At 41.7% G+C, this 21,047-nt stretch overlaps 1 protein-coding gene across 1 annotated transcript in view; it reads left to right on the top strand.

The window, feature by feature from the left end:
• HOMER1 (homer scaffolding protein 1) overlaps positions 1-21,047 on the top strand; it is a 74,545-nt gene extending 53,498 nt beyond the window's left edge. The window contains exons 6-8 of the mRNA XM_014965018.1: positions 4,178-4,288; positions 5,848-5,928; positions 12,171-21,047. Of these exons, the coding sequence (XP_014820504.1) occupies positions 4,178-4,288; positions 5,848-5,928; positions 12,171-12,359 (381 nt within the window). The 3' untranslated portion in view covers positions 12,360-21,047. The remainder of the gene's footprint in view (positions 1-4,177; positions 4,289-5,847; positions 5,929-12,170) is intronic.

The following is a 21,047-nucleotide window of genomic DNA, read 5'->3' as shown; positions in this document are numbered from 1 at the left end:
CTGAATTAGTTGTCTGCGTTCGGATTTGGGACAATCTCCTATCTTGATTTCTTTGTGGCTTGATCTGGTTTGTTTTCTTCAAGATATTATGCAGTCTTCCAAAGTTTGGGTTCATACCAAGGCTGTTTTTTGTCATTGTGTTATGTGGCCCAAAGCCTCACTCCCCCAGTCTTTCCAGCAGCCCAGACTGTCTTCCCTAGCTGTCTGCTACAGCGGAAACTTCTGCCTGGCATCCTCCTCTGTTTATAGGCTGTTGACCCTAGATCAAATTTTCCAGAAAACTCTAGGATGGCCTCTGCTGAGAAGGTTGAGGCTCTGCCAGAACAAGCTGCTTTGCTGTCTTATTTCAGCTGATGTATTTCTCTCTGAAGTATGCAGTTAAGTATAACGACAGCCATATACTAGAAGAGTTAGCTCATTAAATAGTCACTAAAAAGCCCTTTCAGAATTTTTTCCCTACGTGCAATCCTTACCTGGATATTAAATGCAAAATAAAGAAGCAGAGGCTAAAAACACTGCTGTTTTCTTTTTTAGTCTCAAATACAAAGCGACAGTATTGACTTTTTTTCATATATGCAAGTAAGTGCACTCTTACAATAGCACAATAGAAGAACTTTGTTTAATTAGTTATTGTTCAAAGACTGTTCTTTCAGTCTGGATGCTGTACTGGAAGCAAAGCTTAATCACAGGTACTTGCTCAGTGTTGATGTGCAAAAACTTCAGTGATTGATTGAGCCTTGCTCTTAAACATGAAACACTGAATGAGATGTCCCTGAAAATACCATGTGGGAGGGTCAGAGTAAAGCATTTTAGCTTCCTTTTATGCCTTCTGTGCATAATGCATAAACAGTTATTTTTAATGATTTTTGGACCACTGGTCATGAGAAAAATTAATTCCATTTGAAACAAGGAAATAGAGCAAGTAAATGCTATCCAGATTTTTGCCTAGAGCTTTATCTTTTGTTACTTCTGTTTCCAGTTGCATATTCTTTATATCACATCATTTTCCACCCCATCTTACTCTACAGATTTTTTTGAAAGGGTCACAATGTGAATTTCTTTTTTATAGGTACATTCAAGAAGATACCATCATGAAGATATTTGTCATCCTTTCAGATCTTTGTAGGAATGGGCATTTAAATAAGACTGCGGTTAAAGTAAAGCCATTTTTTAAATTTAATTTGTTCTTTTTTTCCGACTTACTGATTTTTCAGGGAACAGTAAACAAAACAGTTGAACAATGCATTCTTTTCTTGCATAAGCAGTAAGAGGTGGACGGTTGCCCAGAGAAAAGCTGGACCAGAGTAAGACATCACAGCCCCTTTAGTGTTGGTGATTAATTGCCCTGATGTTGGCAAGAAGGTTTGTGAGAGCACTCCCTGCTCTGCTCAAGCAAAATTAGCTGTGTTTGCTTAAGCAATTTCAAAAGGTGTCTTGAGTTGGTATGGACCATCGTGTTACAGGGGAGTGTTCAGGTAAGCCCTGCATCTGGCGGGGCTGTTGCAGGAGATGTTTTCAGCCAGGGACAATACAGGTAGCCCAGAGCAGTGACATTTCATCCACCACAGTTCAGTCCACTAGCTTCCTTGGGTTCCAGGCTCGCACCAACACATGCATCCTTGCTGTGTGTACCAGCCCAGAGGAGACCATGTAGAGAATAGTGGAGGTCGGGTCCAAGGGCTTCCTCAGTTGCAGAATGAGACACCTCTGAAAATTTACTTCCAAGGCACTAGGTGCTAGAACAGAGGTGGTTTGGGGACTGGGTTTTCTTCTGTCTCTCCAGCGGAGTCTCTTACACTTGGTGTGAGTACTCACTGTGCCAGTGCTTAGTAAGAGCCAGGGGGCATTGCTGAGCACAACAGCTTTAAGAGAGAGATTGACCTTCTTGGAGGTGACCATACAAAGTCGCTGTCTTTTGCAACGGGTGGGAGGGGATCTGACCCTGGGTTCCCCAACAGCCGTAGGCCTGGGTCCATAGAGGCTTCCACCACCAATTCAAGACTCAGTTCAGCAGAAGAGCTTGGAAATCTTTAAGAAGTTAAACATCAGATGGAGTGAAGGTGGGTGAGGTGGGCGAGTTTGATAGTTCTGGCAAAACTTAGGAATGAGCTAGTGCTCTACATAAACCCTCAATGTTAGAAACACAGGAACCTGCCTAAAACTGTGGCAGCTCTGCTAGATAGTGAAGGGTTCTTGACCAGGCAAGTCCCTGGGCAACCAAATATGACCTCAAAATTGGCCTCATTTTCAGCAGGGGGCCTCAACCAGATGACCACCAGGGTCACCTTCCAGCCTAAATTACTCTGCCTCTGTGATTCTTGCTGTATCTAGATGTTAGTTCAGACACCGTGTAGGTTTAAGTTTATCCTAGTTGATGGGTCCCAATTCTGCTTGTTTGTTTTTGTGTAATTATAGTGGTTAATACTCATAACAGTGCCAATTGTTGCAGTCACAAGGAATCTAAATAGATATATTTTTGTGTATTTGAAGCAAACTTACAAAATTATCTACGTCTTCAGTTGTAGTGCTCAGAGCAGATAAAAACTGAGCAAACTGCTCTTACTTTTTGCCATGAGCACTGATATTTCTTTTGGGATAATTCCAGCAAATAAGATACTTCTTCGGGGTGCTGTGTGGGGTAGTGTGTTACCTAGCTATATCTTCATTTCTCATTCCCCTTACCTCTCCCAAGAATTTGCTGTCATCTCGGTTCTCTCCATCTGTAAGTCTGATGCGCAAAAATGTCTAATGACAGTTTTCCAGTAGAAGAACTGTGCTCACCATGGCTGTTACAGAGGGGAAGTTCATACCCCCCTGACTCAGAAAGGAGAAGTTGACAGGGATTTTGTTTTAATTTTCTTTTATTTCTTCTTGTTTCTCCTTTGACTTCTCTCTGCACTCTGTAGTTTACCTTTCGAGCCTACAAATAGTTCAGAGTCTGAATTTATTGGCATCACACTGGCTTCACTACCCAGGCTACGCTGGTGCTGGAGGGCACCAACCTTGGTTCCTCGAGATGTTCTTTTATCTAAGAAATAACATTTTCCTGGAGAATGCCTGCCCTCTATCGAGGGGCTACTTCTCCAACAAAGTCAGATGGAGACCTAAGGGTTTTCGCTGCAGAATTGGGTAGCACTTCTTTGTTCAAAGGAGTTTTTGAGCCAGATCTGTTAGTTACTGTAGGTAGATGGTGCAGCTCTGTTGAAGGCTGTATACTAAGATTGACAGGTGCGTATCTTCTGGGGAAAAAAAAAAAAGAGTTATTAGGTTTTAAATATTATTTTTAATATTTTAACAGTTTTTTATTAAACAAAAGGTTTTAATGCACATCTGTGCAGACATGCAGCATGAGAATTCTCAAATACTTTGGTCTGTAATATGAGAGGTACATGAGCAAGACTTTTCTGCATAGACTCTGGCTACATGGATTTTATTTCTTCAGTGCAGAAACTATTTTTTACTGTTGTTTATTTGTGAATGGCAGGATATCAACATCTCTTTGATTAAAAAATAAAATAAAAAGGGCATACTACTGCCAGGTATCTTAACTTATCCAGATGGAGAGTGGTTGCTGTCTGCTAATAAAGAGGAACTGTGCAAATCCAAATTGTGCCATTAGCTGTTGGCTTTGTGACTGAGAGATGAGATTTGAAACTAGAGGAAGTAAAAAGTTGGCAGCTGTACGTTGGTGGCTGAGTGTCTGCTATTACACTGTTAACGCCGAGTCAGAAATTGAGCCTGTGAAATGTTAATTGGCTTGCTAGGAAGTGGGTGAGCATTGAGGCTTAGTTGATTAAGATGGCACAATATTAAAAAGTGTCAGATGGACAGGTTAGTTACCCAGACAGATCTGTGTTTAATCATCTAGCCATTACCGTTTCTGAAATGGTAGTTCAGCTTCTTTCATAAGATTGTGAATAATTAATAAGTATAACTTTTAATTAATGTTCTTTTCAGCCTGCAACATGTGACATTTATTGTTTCCAAGAAGTTATAGCAACAATTCTATGCTAAACAATCTGTTAAGGAATTTTATGAACACCTTCACCATTTTAATCAGCGTAAGTCACCCAGAACTAAGGGTATATTCCAGTGCAACTACTGATGCAAAGAAGTCATAGTACCTTGAATTTGTTCAAATTTATTCTGTTTGTATTGCTTCTACTTATTTCAACAGGTGACTGAGCTAGAGTGTGTGAGCAGTCAAGCCAATGCAGTCCACACACACAAAACAGAATTAAACCAGACAATACAGGAGTTAGAGTCTACGCTGAAGAAAAAAGAAGAGGTATTTGCTAACATCTATTCTTGGCTTTTCTGTTATATCATTTCTAAAGGATTTCAATATTAAGCTTGTGATGGCTGATAAATATTATTTCCTATAACTGTTACAAACTAAAATTATTTCAGCTTCCGTGAAATGATTAATGTTTTTCGGTGTATATAATTAAATCAGTTCAATATAGAGCTGGATATCTGAACAACAGAAAGAAATATCACGTTTTCCTGTTTGCTTTTACCCAGCATCTCTGTTTGCAAAAGTCAGTTGTAAGTGGTTTCCACAGAGCAGTCGTCACACTGGTACAGTCCGAACTCCCTGAGAAGGGAAGTTGTCATAGGCATGCTTTCCTTCTTCTGGAAAGTAGGGTTTGGAACAAGCAATAGATCAATGCCTTTTTCACCCCAATCTGTTTTTCAGCCTGTGTTAATATGGCTGACTTTTATGGTCCCTAAGATCAGCCCTTTCCTTAAACACATGCCAAGCCCCCCGCCTGAAACGATGTTTATTATGCCATCTGCCTTTGGCTGGACCAGCAGCAAGAAAATAAGAGGAACTGGAGTAACACCTGCATTGGCATGTGTCCTGGAGGAAAGCAGATTTGTGCCACAAAATGATCAAGAATCATCCTTTATGGATAGGAAAAAGGAGGTGGAAGGAGCTGTGTATGAAGGATTATTTGCCCCACATAAGACCAGATTCCTCAAGCCCTCCATGCCTCCAGTGGGGCAGTTAGCTGTTTCCAAGGAGGATGCAGGAGAGACACAGTAGTTACAGAATATTCTCCAAACCATAACAAAGCCTTTTCCAAACTCCCTCATACCTAAGAGATTAGCCTCGGGTTGGTAATGTTTCCCGTTTTGGTACACATGCGCTTTTGAATTATGCTGAGCTGATGGCTGCAGAGACATCTTTCCACAAGGAGTTCTGGGAGGTGAATATGGTCTTCCAGGTAAAAGTACTTAATATTTTTAAGTTTGATACCTTGTAGTTTCATTAACTGTTTCTATTCTTGTCTCCTGAAATAAGTTAAGAAAAGGTTTCTCTTCTGTTCATTATTTTATCCAGATTTGTTATTTTTATACCTCATTACTTTCTTCTTACAGAAAGATCAATGGTCAAAGTGGGCAATTTTTTGATGCTCAGCCCTGCTGCTAGTGACATAATACGCAGCTCAGAGATGAAAATTGGATTTTTCTCTTGAAAAATGGAGAAAGATTCTAATAGTATAAAGTATAAAATTGTTTCTCTAATTACAAGGAGCTTTAGTTTTCCAGGAAAAAAATTATGTCATATCTTTTGTGTGGGAGAGGAAAACGTGGACTTTTATAAAAGAAAATGCTTATCTCTATTGTTGTTTATTTGCAATAGAATTGCTGGTTTGGAACTGTGATTCAGGAGTATTGAGAACAGGGCTTAAATTTCATGTGCTGTGATGGGCAGTAGCCAATTGCCAGTTTTGGTATCATTGCAATGGCTTGCTCAGGAGAAGAAGCAGTAGCCAGCTGACCTGCACGGAGGCCAAGCCAGGTAATGTGTTGCTAGCAAGGCTGTTTCTTCTCCCTTAGGAAATAGAAGGATTGAAACAAGAAATCGAAAATGCCAGAGAGCTCCAGGCACAGAGGGATTCTTTGACCCAGAAGTTACAGGTGAGCTATAGTGCATCATCTTCATTTAGAGAGAAGGGAAAAACGGTCATCAAGTCAGCAGTTCACATCAGCAACTTGTGCTGTATTCACTGATGCTGCCGGATAAATACATAAGTTAGACTGCATTGCAAAGTGGTGGGTTGGGATGATCCCTAGGAATTTGTATCAAAATTTCCACCTGCTCCAAGCTGCTATTTTTACCCAAGGGAACAGACCTAAATTTCATTTACAAGTCTACAGAGTACTCTCAAGCTAGAAGATGTCCATCATTGATACATGGACAGCTCTGGTCTCATTTTCACTACAGCATCTTCCCATAGATCTCATGTGTCACAGAAACTGCCACGCTGTGTATCATCAGGTTGGGATGAGTTTGTATTCAGCTTTTAAATGTGCCCTGAAAAAGCAAAGTGTTCTTGTGTAGTACAGACTTTGACGTTTTCTTGGAATTATTTACAATCGTTGTGGTTTTATTGATTTTTTTTTCTGGGTTGTTTCTTTACTATGTGTAAAGCCAGATATCTCAGCCTACTGGAATCAGTGTGCCCTCAGTCAGTATACCCTCCCTTGCTACATCTGAGCTCCTGTCTTTCCCTCGCTGGGCTGACCAGCCAGCACATACACGCCTCCCCTGTGAAGCCTGCCTTCTGAATGAGGCTGACCCAAGCCTTGGTGGGTTAAACGCTGAGTTCAGACTTTAGAGCTTTGCTGGGACTGGAAACTCAGGCGTTAAATAGCTCCAACTCAGAAGTGCTGGAACGTGGGCCTCCCTGTTCTGTGGCTCAGCCTAAATCAAGCTGGTAGCACGGCCCATCAGACAGGCCACAGCTTAAAAATCATTAAGAAGATATTCTTTGAAATGCATTACATAAATTATACCTTCCTTGAATCTCATTTTAATCTACATTGTAAACCACATTGTAAGAACATTTTTCCCCATTCTTAAGTCAAATTATTTGGAAAAAGCATGTTACTACTTTTAACGATCTTTAAAGATTGTTTTGAATACACCTGAGCTTTCCTATTCCACTATTCCAAAAATTGTTGCTGGCTTTAGGCTAAAAATGGGGAGTTTTCAGCTGAAAAGGAGCTTTTCTGACAGACTGAAAAGGGAAATTATAATGAAAGTTGGAAATTGTTCTGGCAATAGCATATGCCGTGATTTCAGTGTCAGATCATATGAAAAGTAATAATGAGCCAGGAATTAGCTATCCTGAGCAAGCAGAATATGAGAAACCAGTAAGAGATGAGAGATTAGAAAATACTAAGTTGTTATGAAAATTTCTATGAAGTCAGTAGCTTCATTTTGATCTATTTATATCTTTAGTTACCAAAGGGATGTATTGCATATATATGTCCATATGTCATGTTGTAGGCGATCAGTTTCTGAAAATAGTTCTACATGGTTCTATTCAAGTAAATTTAAAGCTCACTTAGGATCTGAGTTAAAAGGGGCCTTTCTTAAGCTTAAAGCTTATTAATGACCTGATGCAGCCTATCTAAAAGATCTTGAGTCTTTGCTTTGCTATAATCATCCTGCTTTGACTATACTGGCCTTCTCTGAGCCACTTCACCCTGCATCTGTGACATCAGTTGAAACGGTGTTTTCTTCTGTAGCTCCAGACTAACCATCTCACATCTGTTCACTTAGTTGACTCATCATCTGTTTTCAGGGTGATTGTCTCCAGGGCCCGTATCTGTTCGTCTCGCTCTTTTTTCTTCTGCTTTATTTTTTCCCTCTTGTGCTTGCAAATGGATTATGTAACTCTAAAGTATTTTTGAATATAGCCTGTATGAAAAGTGCTACACAGAGAAATTACTATTTCAAAGTGTGTTGCGTTTCTGACACACTCATGTCAGGGAATGAATAAGAAATCCATCATTGGCAAATTCCAGTGAAGAGAAATATGTTGTCACTGTGAAGGCTAAGCATCATCAGGGCCCTTGTTAGTTAATAATTTCATTAGCAATGTAAAGAAGACATATCAGTGAGTCATGATCAGTGTGACTCTCACAATAAGTGAGGACATTTTTATTACTATGGCTGATTCCTAAATATAGCTGTTGTGTACGGTTTGCATATTTCATTCGGATCCTTGCACTGAATTCCACAAAATATTATTACAGTGCAAATAACAAACATAACTTCTTAATAATTTATTTCTTTTTGAAAAGAAAACAGCGTATGAGAAATGATTATGTCTGCTGTAAGAAGAGCTTGAAAGAACAGTATAAAACACATCTTGCAAGGGGCCTGAATATCAGTTCATTATTAGATGAGATTAACTGCAAATAGGGAACAGATTACATTATGTGAGCACCTCTCCACTTCTTCTCATCAAGAAGCAACAGTTTCGAGGTAGACTGATTTGTAATAGGAAGCTGCACATGACTGGGACACAAACTTGTAATGCAGTACTATTGCAGAAATCATTATTACTAATCTAGGGTAAATACGTATAAGGATGAAATGTAAAATTTGGGAAGAAGCATTTTCCAGAAATTAAAAGCAACAGCTCCTGGCATATTTCAGTTAGTTTTACTTCCTATACATCATTAAATATTTTAAGCATAAGGTAGGGAAAATAAAACAGGAGCAAGTGTGGGAGAAAGTATATCTGAGGAAATGTTTAGGAAGCTAAATGTACATGGATTAGGAAAGAGATGTTAAGAGTCGAATATAAATAAAATATGGAAGCTGGAAATTTAAACAAAAGAAGGGAGCTCTTCTGATTTGAAGACATACAGGGCAAGGACTATCAACAGAGAGTTAGCCTTTTGCTGAATATAGATGGGAGTTCCTACATCTAACATAAAGCTTTCAGTTTTACCTGGGTGCTCCCACCCTAACTTGTCAGTACTTGGTTTGGAAGGCAGGAGTGGGCTCCATAAAGGAGAGCAGGTTGCTCAGGGAAGTTGTGGATGCCCTGTCCCTGGAATTGTTTAAGATTAGGCTGGATGGGGCTTTGAGCAACCTGCTCTAGTAGAGGTGTCCCTGCCCATGGCAGGGGGGTTGGAACTAGATGATAGAATCATAGAATCGTCTAGCTTGGAAGGGACCTTAAAGATCATCTAATCCAATCATCAACCTAACTCTGACCCCCCAAAAAGAAGAAAAAAAAAAAACACAACACAAAACAAAACACAAAAACATACCACTAAACCATATTCCTGAGGACCATGTCAACCTATATTTTGAACACCTCCAGGGATGGTGCCTCAACCACTTCCCTGGGCAACCTGTTCCAATGCTAGATAACCCTTTCCGTGAAGAAATTTTTCCTAATATCCAATCTAAACCTCCCCTGGCGCAACTTGAGGCCATTTCCTCTCATCCTATCTCCTGTGACTTGGGAGACGAGACCGACCCCCTCCTCTCTACACCCCCCCTTCAGGTAGTTATAGAGCGCCATAAGGTCTCCCCTCAGGCTGAACAACCCCAGCTCCCTCAGCCTCTCCTCACAAGACTTACTCTCCAGATCCCTCACCAGCTTCATTGCCCTTCTCTGGACCCGCTCCAGCACCTCAATGTCTTTTTTGTGGTAAAGGGCCCAAACATGGACACAATAGTTGAGGTGAGGCCTCACCAGTGCCGAGTACAGGGGGATGATCACCTCTCGGGTCCTACTCACCACACTGTTCCTGATACAGGCCAGGATACCATTGGCCTTCTTGGCCACCTGGGCACATTGCTGGCTCATGTTCGGCCAACAGTCGACCAACACCCCCAGGTCCTTTTCTGCCAGGCAGCTCTCCAGCAATTCTTCCCCAACCCTGTAGCGCTGCAGGGGGTTGCTGTGACCCAAGTGCAGGACCTGGCACTTGGCCTTATTGAAACTCATCCTGTTGGTCTCAGCCCATCGATCCAGCCTGTCCAGATCTCTCTGCAGAGCCTCTCTACCCTCCAGCAGGTCGACACTGCCACCCAGCTTGGTGTCGTCAGCGAACTCACTGAGGGTGCACCAGATCATTGATAAAGATGTTAAAAGAGGAATGGGTCCCAGTACCGAGCCCTGTGGGACACCACTCGTGACCGGCCGCCAACTGGATTTGACTCCATTCACCACCACTCTCTGGGCCCGGCCCTCCAGCCAGTTTTTAACCCAGTGGAGAGTATTCCCATCTAAGCCATGAGCAGCCAGTTTCTCCAGGAGGATACTGTGGGAGACTGTATCAAAGGCCTTGCTAAAGAAGTCCACATAAACAACATCCACAGCCTTTCCTTCATCCAGCAAGCGGGTCACTTTGTCATAGAAGGAGATCAGGTTTGTCAAGCAGGACCTGCCCCTCATGAACCCATGTTGGTTGGGCCTGATCACCTGGGTGTCCTTCATGCGCTGCATAATGACACTCAGGATGATCTGTTCCATGACCTTCCTAGGCACTGAGGTCAGAGTGACAGGCCTGTAATTCCCTGGATCATCCTTCCGGCCCTTCTTGTGGATGGGCATCACATTTGCTAGACACCAGTCGGGTGAGACCTCCCCAGCTTGCCAGGAGTGCTGGTAAATGATGGAGAGTGGCTCCGCAAGCACTTCCACCAGCTCCCTCAGTACCCTAGGGGGGATCCCATCTGGGCCCATAGACTTGTTGATCTTTAAGGTCCTTTCCAACTCTAACCATTCTATGATTCTATGATAATCCCAGTTAGCTTGTTCGTTTCTAGCAGCAGTGGGGTAGCCAATCGCTACATAAGCATGTATTTATTTTAATTTATGTTCTTTCTACAAATACTCTTTCCAGTTAGCTTCCTTTACTGCTTTGGCAGCTATATTGTCCAGCATTAAACAGATTAAACTAATTCTTCTCTTGGTCCTGGCAGCAAAGGGTAGTGCCTGCTTTCGGCTGTGCTGTTCAAGACCAGTGCCCAAAACTCTTTTAACTTGCCCGTTCACAAACAAGAAGCAAGGGAGTTAGTCCAGTTCAGCCTGGACATCGCCCTTGGCTGCACAAGCAGCCACAGGTGTGAGGAGATGAGGTTCCTGAGGCTGTGCCTTCTCCACCTGCACTACTGCCAGGGCCCTGGGAGGCAGGAGGCTGGGAACCAGCGCTGAGCACTGGCCACGTCACCCCATCCCTCTGCATTCCAGGGGCACAGGGATGCTGCCAAATGGCCCTCCCTGTGGCTGGGAGAAACTCCTTGCTGTACAAACTCGGAGCGGGCCCATTAAAGCTTTGTGACACAAAGCTAAAGGGATGAGGTGTTGAAGAAATGTTAAGTGTATGTAAATACGAATTCAGTGTGCAGTTCCCCAGAAGATGGCTGCACAGGTGCAGGATGTACCAAACACACGGCCCCGGTGCTGCCTCGGAAAATGTTCTACATAATTGAAATGGCAAAGCGTAGCGTGAATTGGTGAGACGTGCAATGGGTGCACCAAGTGTCCGTTTGCTGTTCCCCATGCTACGTGAGTCGTCTGACAGCAGAGCGGGTCACCTGCCTTGCACGAAGCAGAGGGGCTGCTCCTCCTCCTGAACCAGAGCTGACCTTGCTCAGGGTCAGATCCCCCCGGCTCTGGGTAACGTGTTGCCGCTTCATCTTTCCACCCGCCGTGGGGGAACAGGTTGTCCCTACGGCACGCTGGCTGCTCCCACGGCTGGGCTACTGCAGGGCTTGCAGGTGGGTGCTCTGGGGCACCAAGCAGCGAGACAAGGCATCCAGCTTGCACTAGATGGTTTAAATTTGCAACAGTCAATGTCACCTTTACGTCGGTCTTGCTGGCTTATGTCTCTGTCTTAATTTTCAGGGTGAGAAGGCCTGTTACGCGGTACAGGAGTGGGGCTATCCACTCCACCATCCATAAAGCCATGTTCTGGATGAGTTTCTGTATGAGACCGTTTAATGGGGACTGTGTCCTTGAGCAATTCATGTAGTCTAAATCAGGGAACACTTGAACTTAGGTAAACCTTTGAGAAGCTGTTTTCAGTAGGTGGCACATTTCTGAATGATAGAAGCAATAACTAACCTGGGTGTGTCTCATCCGCTGTTCACCGACTCAATTTTATCCCTCTCTCAAAGTTTCTGTCCCTCAGATGAATTGTTGAAAAATGGAGGCAGCGGTAGTTACACACACGATCATAATAGCAATCTGGGTGCTGTTTTTTGGCTTAGTGGAAACTGTAAAGGGTCACAAGTTTGTTCGAAAACCATTTGACAGAAACAGAACACGAATACCAGCAGGAGGTTAGACTGCTTTCTCTTTTCAGGCAACGCATTAACATGTTATGTATTTTCTCTGAAGGAAGTAGAAATTCGAAACAAAGACCTGGAAGGCCAGCTGTCTGATCTAGAGCAACGTCTGGAGAAAAGTCAGAATGAGCAAGAAGCTTTTCGCAATAACTTGAAGACACTTTTAGAAATTCTTGATGGAAAAATATTTGAACTAACAGAGTTACGAGATAACTTGGCCAAGCTAATAGAATGCAGCTAAAGAGAATGGGATTTCAGTGCCAATCAGCTTAAAGATGCACTGTCTCTCTTCATAGGACTGTGTTGGGCTCTGCATCAAAGTTGCACAAAAAAATTAGAAAATGCTCCTCTGAGAGGGCTTGTTTTAAATTTAAGTCGTATTTCAATTCAGAACTCAGCTTGTAGCTAGTTGAAGAAAAAAAAACAAACAAAAAAACTTGAATTACAAATTACCTCCTTGTACATTATTGGCCATAGATAACTTGAAAGATATTAACAGTAATTGAATGCAATCCTTTTCTAATTATCAGTGATGGAGGAATTAGCAGTGTCCCAGGTCACATCCCCCTTTTGTGATAGACACAACATAGGTTATCTGCTGTTTTATTTATTTAAGATATTTAATTGCTCTGTTTTGTGCAAGAATTTAGTGATGACGGCCCTGTATTTTGTTGTTCTTAATAATTTCTCAGGATACTTTGCACTGTGGAGAAGCAGTGCCATTACCAATTTATTCTTGCCAGGAGTGAGAGAGAGTTGCATCTTTAATTGAAACAAAGCTACTATAACTGCTTGTATAAAGTTCTTCCTTTTGGGGTTTTTTTTGGTTGGTTGGCTGGTTGTTTTTTTGTTTTTTATATATATATATCTAATGGAAGATACCGTATTTCTTTATGGAGCTTACTCTGGTGTTCTACAATATTGTCCAATGTAAGGTTTACTTTTTCATATGAATTCCATGTAATTACAGTGAGATACTATCTTCCACTTAACTATATTTTGAAGCCAACCAATGATGGAAGGTGAGTCCCCCAGGAAAAAAAAAAAAAAGGGAAAAAACCCTCTGAGAATTTTAAATGTAAAATTTGACATGCACAGATAACAAGGAGTAGCCAGTCATTTGTTTTCTGGCCTTGATACATATATCGAATATGTATGTTCAATTAACTGTTAACCTGTTCTGCAGGAGACTTTTTCAGAATGTCACATGCATTTCAGGTTTTGTGAATAATGACTTATGGGGAGCATTGTTTTATTACAGATTGCATTAAGGGCCTAGAGCTATTGCAAGAGATTACTCGTACACTGAACTTGTCCAGCCAAGAAAGCTGTTTCTAGAAGTTTTGTTGTCATAGCAAATTGAAATGGAGACGTTTACTCTTTTATGGGTCTTCATATCACATCTTTATTGAAACTACACCAGGCAATATTCTGAACTGTTAACTAAATATTTAAAAACAGGAAATTGAATTCAATTATCCTCAGTGAGCAGGTTTTAAAGTTGTTTTGATGTAATTTTAACAGACTTTTGGCAAACACACATTTCTTTATATAATAGATTTATTTAAAAAAAAACCAACACCTCTTTGAAAGGTAAGCCAAGTGTCATGTGTCTTGCATCAAAGTACATTCTTGCCATAAATTGCTTGTAATGTTGAAGAGGGCTTTTTTAAAATGTATGAATGAGTGTCAGACTTTGGAGTCAAAGATGCACGGACCTTTGTTTGCTCCCCAAATTAATTTGAATGTTAAACATGAAATCTAGCTGCTTATTAAATTTGTACAACACAATTTTCTCCACTTAGAGACTGCTATTCAAAACTAGAAAAGATAAGTTTGTTTTCATGTGTGTACTGTGTGTATATACCATATAATACACACAGGTTCTCATTTATATTAGAAATACATGCTTTATTTCTAAAATACCGGGTTTTTTCTTTACCAGTGATTTATCAGGTCTCCCCTGACTAGTCAGGAAAATGGTTTAGGTCAAATGCTAAACCATCATGTATTATACTGTATGTAATGTACACAATGTTTAAGTTTCCTCCATATTTTTAGGGTATTTTCTCACCTATTTTATTTATTGAGGGGATGGGGGGAGCTTGGTTCAGCGTGCTACTGGTTGAAAACTTTGTGGTGATCTACATGTTTTTCGTTCAGTGGATTTTAGATGGTGGTGTGTATATCTTCATCAGGTCCATATGAGCAAATATAACTAGTTTTTAATTTTCTTGGGGATGTTTGGGCCTGATTCTCCTGTCACTTGTGCTGCTGTAAACCACATGTGTCCTTGATGTGATGTCAGCATCATTCAGTTGGCATCTGTGGAAGTGCAAGGAGAACCTGGCCTCTTAATGCTCAGTGGACTTAATAAAGATGAAGAAAGAACAAAACCACAGAAAGTTGTTGATGGAATAAATGTAATATTATTTTTAATGATATTATTATTGACATTTTTAAAGATATGATGTCATTTACATGTGGGGAAATAGTGGACAGAAATATTTCCACTTAAATTTTGTGAATATGTGTGGTACATGAGTATTTCTATGTATACGTACACACACATATGTATATACAGAACATGGAACAATTTAGATGTGCACATTTTTAATATTTTCCTATTGAAATTAAATTTAAAATTGGAAATTGATATTTGAGAATTTCTTTTCTCATAGAGTAGATAAGCTTCATTTCTTTTTTTTTAAATAATACAATTACTGAGGGCTGCACCTTTGAATTCCCAAATAGTTGCCAAACATAAATATGGGATAAGGTGGACATACGTGCACATATAAATAAAATCCTATTGCTAAGACTATTTTTAATGTTTACATATAGTAGGTGAGTGTTTAGAAATTGTGACCTAAAGTTCATACTTAGGTGACTATACCTACTGTAGCCTCTCCACTTCTGTTTTAAGATAAGTTTGCCTGTTTTAAACATTACTTTCCCAGAGACAGGTGTTATACATTGTATCTCTCTTTGATGAAACTATGGGAATATGGATATGAGAAAACAGTGTTTTGAGTACTGTAGCCTGAATATATGACCATGAACTTGTACTGGAGGGGAGAGCAATCACATCGCATATAACTTGTTATATGGCAACTACAGTCTTGTAAAGAAAAAAAAAAGACTTACCAAAAAATCTAACAGAAATACCCAACACCGACATAAAAAAAAAAAAGAAAAAAAATAAATAAAAAATACAGGTTTTTATTTTGAAGTACACTTGCTGTTCTCTGGAGAATGTACTTTTACTCGTTTTTTTTCTTAAATCTTTTTCAAGTATGTGCAAGTGATAGCAGCAGCTACCTTAATCTATCAGGTGCTACTGGATTTTGCATTAGCGTGTTATGTTGTGAAATCCTAACTTTGACATAAAAGATTTTTGTAAGTATATCCCCGTCTGGATAGTTAGTTTTTGGAGTGTCTTGTTCATAATCCATATGCCTCAATGATCCAGAAACTGCATTTTTCTATGTGGATGAAGTAAAACATGTGAATTAATCTGTCTGTTACAGACTAGGAATTCCTTTTCCTGGCTAACATATCCAGGAAAGAGGAAAACAACATATGAACTGATAATGCAGAAATGCTGTTATAAGGTCTCTAAGAAAATACATTTTCAGGTAAAATATAAATAAATAAAGGGCTAATCCAGATGTAACACAAATAAGTATCGTTTAATGCTATTGGTGGCAGTCCCAGGATAATTCCTTTAAAGAAAACCCTGCAAGAATGAACAATGCGTCAATTAAAGATTAATATTTTGGGATGTGTCTTTTCAGTTGTCAATTGTAAAAATTTTCCAATTTCTGCTCATTTTTCTACCAGTTAGGGATTAACACCAAGTTTACCTTCAACAACAGGCTAAACCTCAATTTGTTCTAAATCTTTTATATTCTGTACTGAAGTGGCTACTGAACAGCAGTCTGTGAACACCGCATTCGAAAATCAAAGTCAAAATCTTTTTTGGAAATACCACATGGAGAGAGAGGAATGGAAAACTGCTGCAGACCCTAATTCTCTGCAGAACGGTGGATGTCAGTAAAAGCGCTTAATTTGGTTGATTGCAGAAGTCATGGATCTTGAGGCCAAAGATAAATCTGATTGGGGATTAGGTCTGGATGTCAAAAGACAATTTAAAAAAAAGGACCGTCAAGAAAGCCCATCCAACAAACGCAGTTCAGTCTCAGTAACTGGACATGCTAGTTAAGTGCACAGCTATACACTGATTATTTTCAGGAAATGAACGTGACTCTGCAAAGCAATGTTCAGATTGTCTTGTTTACATTTTCTTCGTAATGCTGCATATGTGCACTACCTCTGAATGGTGCTAAGCAGAGAACATATCACGGAGCAACAGAAATTTTTTTAAAATCTCTATTTTTTGCTTAGTAGCATTAGTTCCTTGTTTTACTCCACTTACTTCAGAAACAAATAGGATTAATTTTCCCCGTTATGCTAAACGTTTGGGATCAATGAGCAGAGTTGTGTTGTGTTAGATCCTGGAGTCAGTTCAGCTCACGCCCGCTCCTCTGGCTGTGCAGCGTAGCCAGAAAGGAGGGGCAGCTTCACGATACTTGCAATACCTCTAGATACTGTAGGCAGAAGTGGGTTTTTCACACCGTAAGGGGGTCTCGTAGCTTGCTCGCCACAATCTCTCAGGGACCTGTAGCTGCCGGTGCTGCCGCCGCGCTGCTGGCGGCTCACCCTCGGACCAAAGACACACGAGCGTCATTTACACCCACTTCCTCCCCCGACGCCGGGTCTTGCACGAGCAAAGCTCAGCCGCAAAAGTACGTCTGGCAGTTTGTGTCACTTTCAGATACAGGCACGGGACAGCGAAGATGTTTGAGCTTCGGGGTTGGGGGGAAACAGAAGAGCTGTCAAGAAGATTCCCTTCCATGGAGGCGGCAGGGAGAGTGGTTTGCACAGCAAAGGACAGGCCACCTGAGCTGCCGGCAGCGACAAGAGGTTTGTTAGAAAGGATCTTGCTCTCCTTAGGAATTCACATCATGCTAATATTGAGCACGCCTGGCTTGCCCCAAAACTCTTCTCTGGTTGCTGTAGGCTTCTCTAGGTCAGCATTAGGAGTGTTTTCCAAGAACACAGCCCAAGTTCTGGCAGCCTGCAAACCCCGCGTCCTTTCAGTCTTCTATCTTCACAACTCCAGGGGTTTGGTGTCACTAATGTCATTGGCAGTGATTGACGACACTCCCTGTTTCTTCCTGCCATCAGTTCTGTCACTTGTGGTGTTTGTGTAACCAAGTTTTGAGCTGAGTCGCGGGGTTTTTCTTTCTTTGCTTTTAACTTCGAAAGTAGTTTTAGTCTGTCCCTGCTCTGGGGATTCTCATCTGCTCTCATCCAGCAGTATGTCAGCAGCTCTTGCTTCCACTAGATTGAGAATAGCAGCCTAGAAGTTTTCTTGGAAGACAACTTGCATTTCTATGACTGTGGCAATTCTTGAAGAGGAAGAATTTTTTTCCCAGTAGATCGAGAAGGAGGCAGAGCCCAGGACCTTCACAAACATTACCTTCATCCAGGTGCTAAGGGGAGAGGAAAAGCTACACTGACAAGGTATGTTTAATCTGCGTGTGTGGACTTCCCCCTTTTGAGTTAAATATGGTCATGCAGATATTTGCAAGCTTAAGATTTTCAGAGAGGCAACAAGGCTTTTGGAATTCTCTGAGTCTGGATTGTATTTTGTTAAACAGTGGCAGGAATTTTCTCCAAATGAAAGAAATGGGAAGCAAAATGATCTGGTAGTTCCCTGCCAGAGGGACATCGCAGCCCTGGGCTGTGGATGGAAATGTAAAAATTAAATCTACTTTCTCTGCATCTGAATACGCTGTTATTTTTATGACTTCAGCTGTGTTGTTTCTCAGGAGGAATCCTCAGCGATGGGAACTGGAATTCCGCCCGTGGAAGGCACAGCTCTCAAATCTTTGACTTTCCCTTAGTGAGGAGGAGGAGCCGGGACAGTGATGTTTAGTTGGGCGGCTGAAGTCGTGCCTGGTGTGAGCCCCCTGCAGCGAGTCCCCGCGGCTGTGCCCTGCGGGGCTGCGTGGCAGCGGCCCCACGCGCAGCCGCGCTGGCTCTCTGCCCCACAAGCCATCCCGCAGGGCTGGTTGCCCTTTGCTCTGAAGCTGCTGGTTCGCACCGTAGCCCCGTCGCAACCAGCTGGGGCCTTTTGCTCCAAACCATGCCACACATTTGGAGATTTGGTTGCAGGGGGAGAAAACGGAGGGGAAATGTCATTCTGCAGATCTGAAGTGAGCAATGTGCTTGTTTGATATAAGCACCTTTCCCCTAGCTCTTTGAAAGAAAAAGAAATTATGAAAGCTTTGTTTAGGATGGTTATCGTTACCATTTGAACCTACAAGTTAAAACTTCTTTTATCCTATATTTCTCGTATTTTTCCTTTTTTCTCTCTGTGTTCTTTTCTCTTGCATGACTTGGGGAAGCCAAGCACGTGTTTACAATAAATGCAAGAAAGTTCTAAACTGATTATGGAACAAGATACACAAACATCCAGTGTCCTGCTCACTGGGCAGGCACATCAGCAACCCAAACAGAAAAAAACCCACGTAAGAGATATCTGTAGGTGTGGGATGCTCTTTGTTGTGCATGACCATCCCTTGGCCTCAGCAAAGGAGTCGGCCAGCCAAAGAAGCCAAGAGAAGAGGCAGTGAGGAAGCACCGGGGATGTTCTAAGCAGGCGTTACTGAAGCATGCCACGAGGAAGTATTTTGAATCAAAGCTGGCTAAAACAGAGAGCAGCGCAAGTACTTTCAGAAAACAGGAGCCTATATACTCTTTATCGATGATGACTGCATTGCAGAAATAGAAAATTCCCATAAGGCATGTTTAACTCCTCAAGTCAAAATACAGTAATGTGTCAGGATTGGCAGGCTGCTTTCAGAAGAAACTGAGCTGATTTTTTTTTTCTGCTAAAACAAAGGAATCCTATACCAGGCAGCAAAACTTCCCTCAAGCCAGAGGATTCTTGTCATCAGCTAGGGTAGGAGACAGATCTTTTGCACAGGAATTAAAGCAACATTTTGGAACTTTCCTGAGAACACTAGTGAAAAAGATGAGAGCAGATCTCTGCTGCCGCGTGCCTGACTCAGTCTGGGACACCTAGCTACAAGACTTACCATCTGGATGGGCAGGATGGGCAGGTAGCGAACTCTGCTATAGGTTCAAAGGTTTTTAAGGGAATTGAGACACTTTGGCCAAATTGAATAAAGTAATGAAGCTGTGACAAGGACATAACACACCTAAAAATAAAATGCAGGAGGAATTAAGGCCTCACAGAGCGCAGCAGCGGTCAGCCCCATAGCTGAGCCAACCAACCACGCCAGGGACTCTTGGTAGGTCCAAACATGTAATCGCCTCTGGAACCCTGGCGGGGAGGAGGGTTTGCTCACAGGATAAAAGCAAACAAGTTAACCAGCCACTGAGGCTGGTTTTACAGCTTAGGAGTAGCTACTAGGTGCCTGTGGAATTTACTGTGACGTTTTAAGTCTTTTGATATACCGTGCCAGAAAAAGGGAGCTGCTACTTCAGGAAGTTGTAAGATGACCTCCATGACCCCCGTAAGCATAGTTCTGTGTCTTAAAATGGATAAAATCTGGGGTGTAGCTACTTGGAAAATATTTAGCAGGTGACAGTGGTATGCCAAGGTATCAGGCCTTCATCAGCTGGAAGGTCTTGACAGGTGTAAGTGAAGAAAATCTAATTTAAAGTATTTCAGTGTATTAGAATTTTATTTTTTTTTTAAGGGAACCCCATGACTTGCTACTACATTAACCTGTTGATGGGCTAACAGAAAACATCTCCGTGTCCTTTTGGGAAACAGCTTGGCTCCTTCCCCTGGGTGAGCTCCAAAGGAGGCAGGAACTAAATTCTGCATTCAGTCACTTAACCAAGCTGGTACTGACAGTACCAAACACTCTCTTGTTCAGAAGCATCCTTGAAACCTTGAGCATCCACTAAGGACTGCAGGAGATTTGTGTCCCAGGGCCTTGAAAGGCTCTATCAATCAAGCCTGATTCACTAATGCTACCTTTTACTGGGGAAGAGTCCTGCACTCCTCCTCTCTTTTCCCAGAATGGATTAAATAGGAGTAGACATGCTCCAAGAGTCACTCGATAGCCTGTGGCTTTTCTGGATCACACCTGCTGGCCATGGGGACCCGAGGAATGGCCCATGAATGGCCAAACCTCGCAAAGGCCAGCAGGCTGACCCAAAGAGCGCAGTTCAATTTAAAGCTGAGTGACAGAGCAAGGCAGGGTGGGGGTGATGGGACTCATAAAACACTGCTGCAGAGCGGGTGGAAGTGATTTGTTCATAGAGCAGTGGTGAGCAGAAGAAGTAATGACCTTATGTTTCAGCTTTGTTACTAAGAGAAGCCTGCAAGCAGTAGGCACTGCAATGCACCGCTTGGAGAGGCTGTGACCTTCCGTCAGTAGAAACCTTCAGGAAATTATTACAAGAATGATACAGGTGTGTGTGCTCCAGCAACAAAAGGACAGGATGTGCGATTAATTTTTTTTTATATTCTTAATTGTATTTTTTAATGCCAATTCAAGACTTTTTTAACATGTCCTTAGAGTCCAAGAGCAGTGCGCAATGGTTTCTTTGTCATGTTGTTTTTGCAGGACTCTGTCCACTCCAACAGTCATTTTTACTCACAACAAGTGAGTGTGGGGGAGAAAAAGGCCATCACTTTATGATGCTTCATATGAAGTTGATTCATAAAACATTTGTGTTGTTTAATTGTGCAGTAAACGTGCATGGCAGTTTGAGCATGCATTGATGATTTTGTATATGGTAAGAGCTCAGTTACATTCCTACTGAAATTTAATGGGATTAAAATAAAGAACTGAGGAAGAAAAAGCATAGTTAATATAAA

Source organism: Calidris pugnax, unplaced genomic scaffold (genome assembly GCF_001431845.1).
Source record: "Calidris pugnax isolate Ruff unplaced genomic scaffold, ASM143184v1 scaffold273, whole genome shotgun sequence".
In the NCBI taxonomy this organism is placed as follows: domain Eukaryota; kingdom Metazoa; phylum Chordata; class Aves; order Charadriiformes; family Scolopacidae; genus Calidris; species Calidris pugnax.
This window is presented reverse-complemented; position numbering and strand designations above follow the sequence as displayed.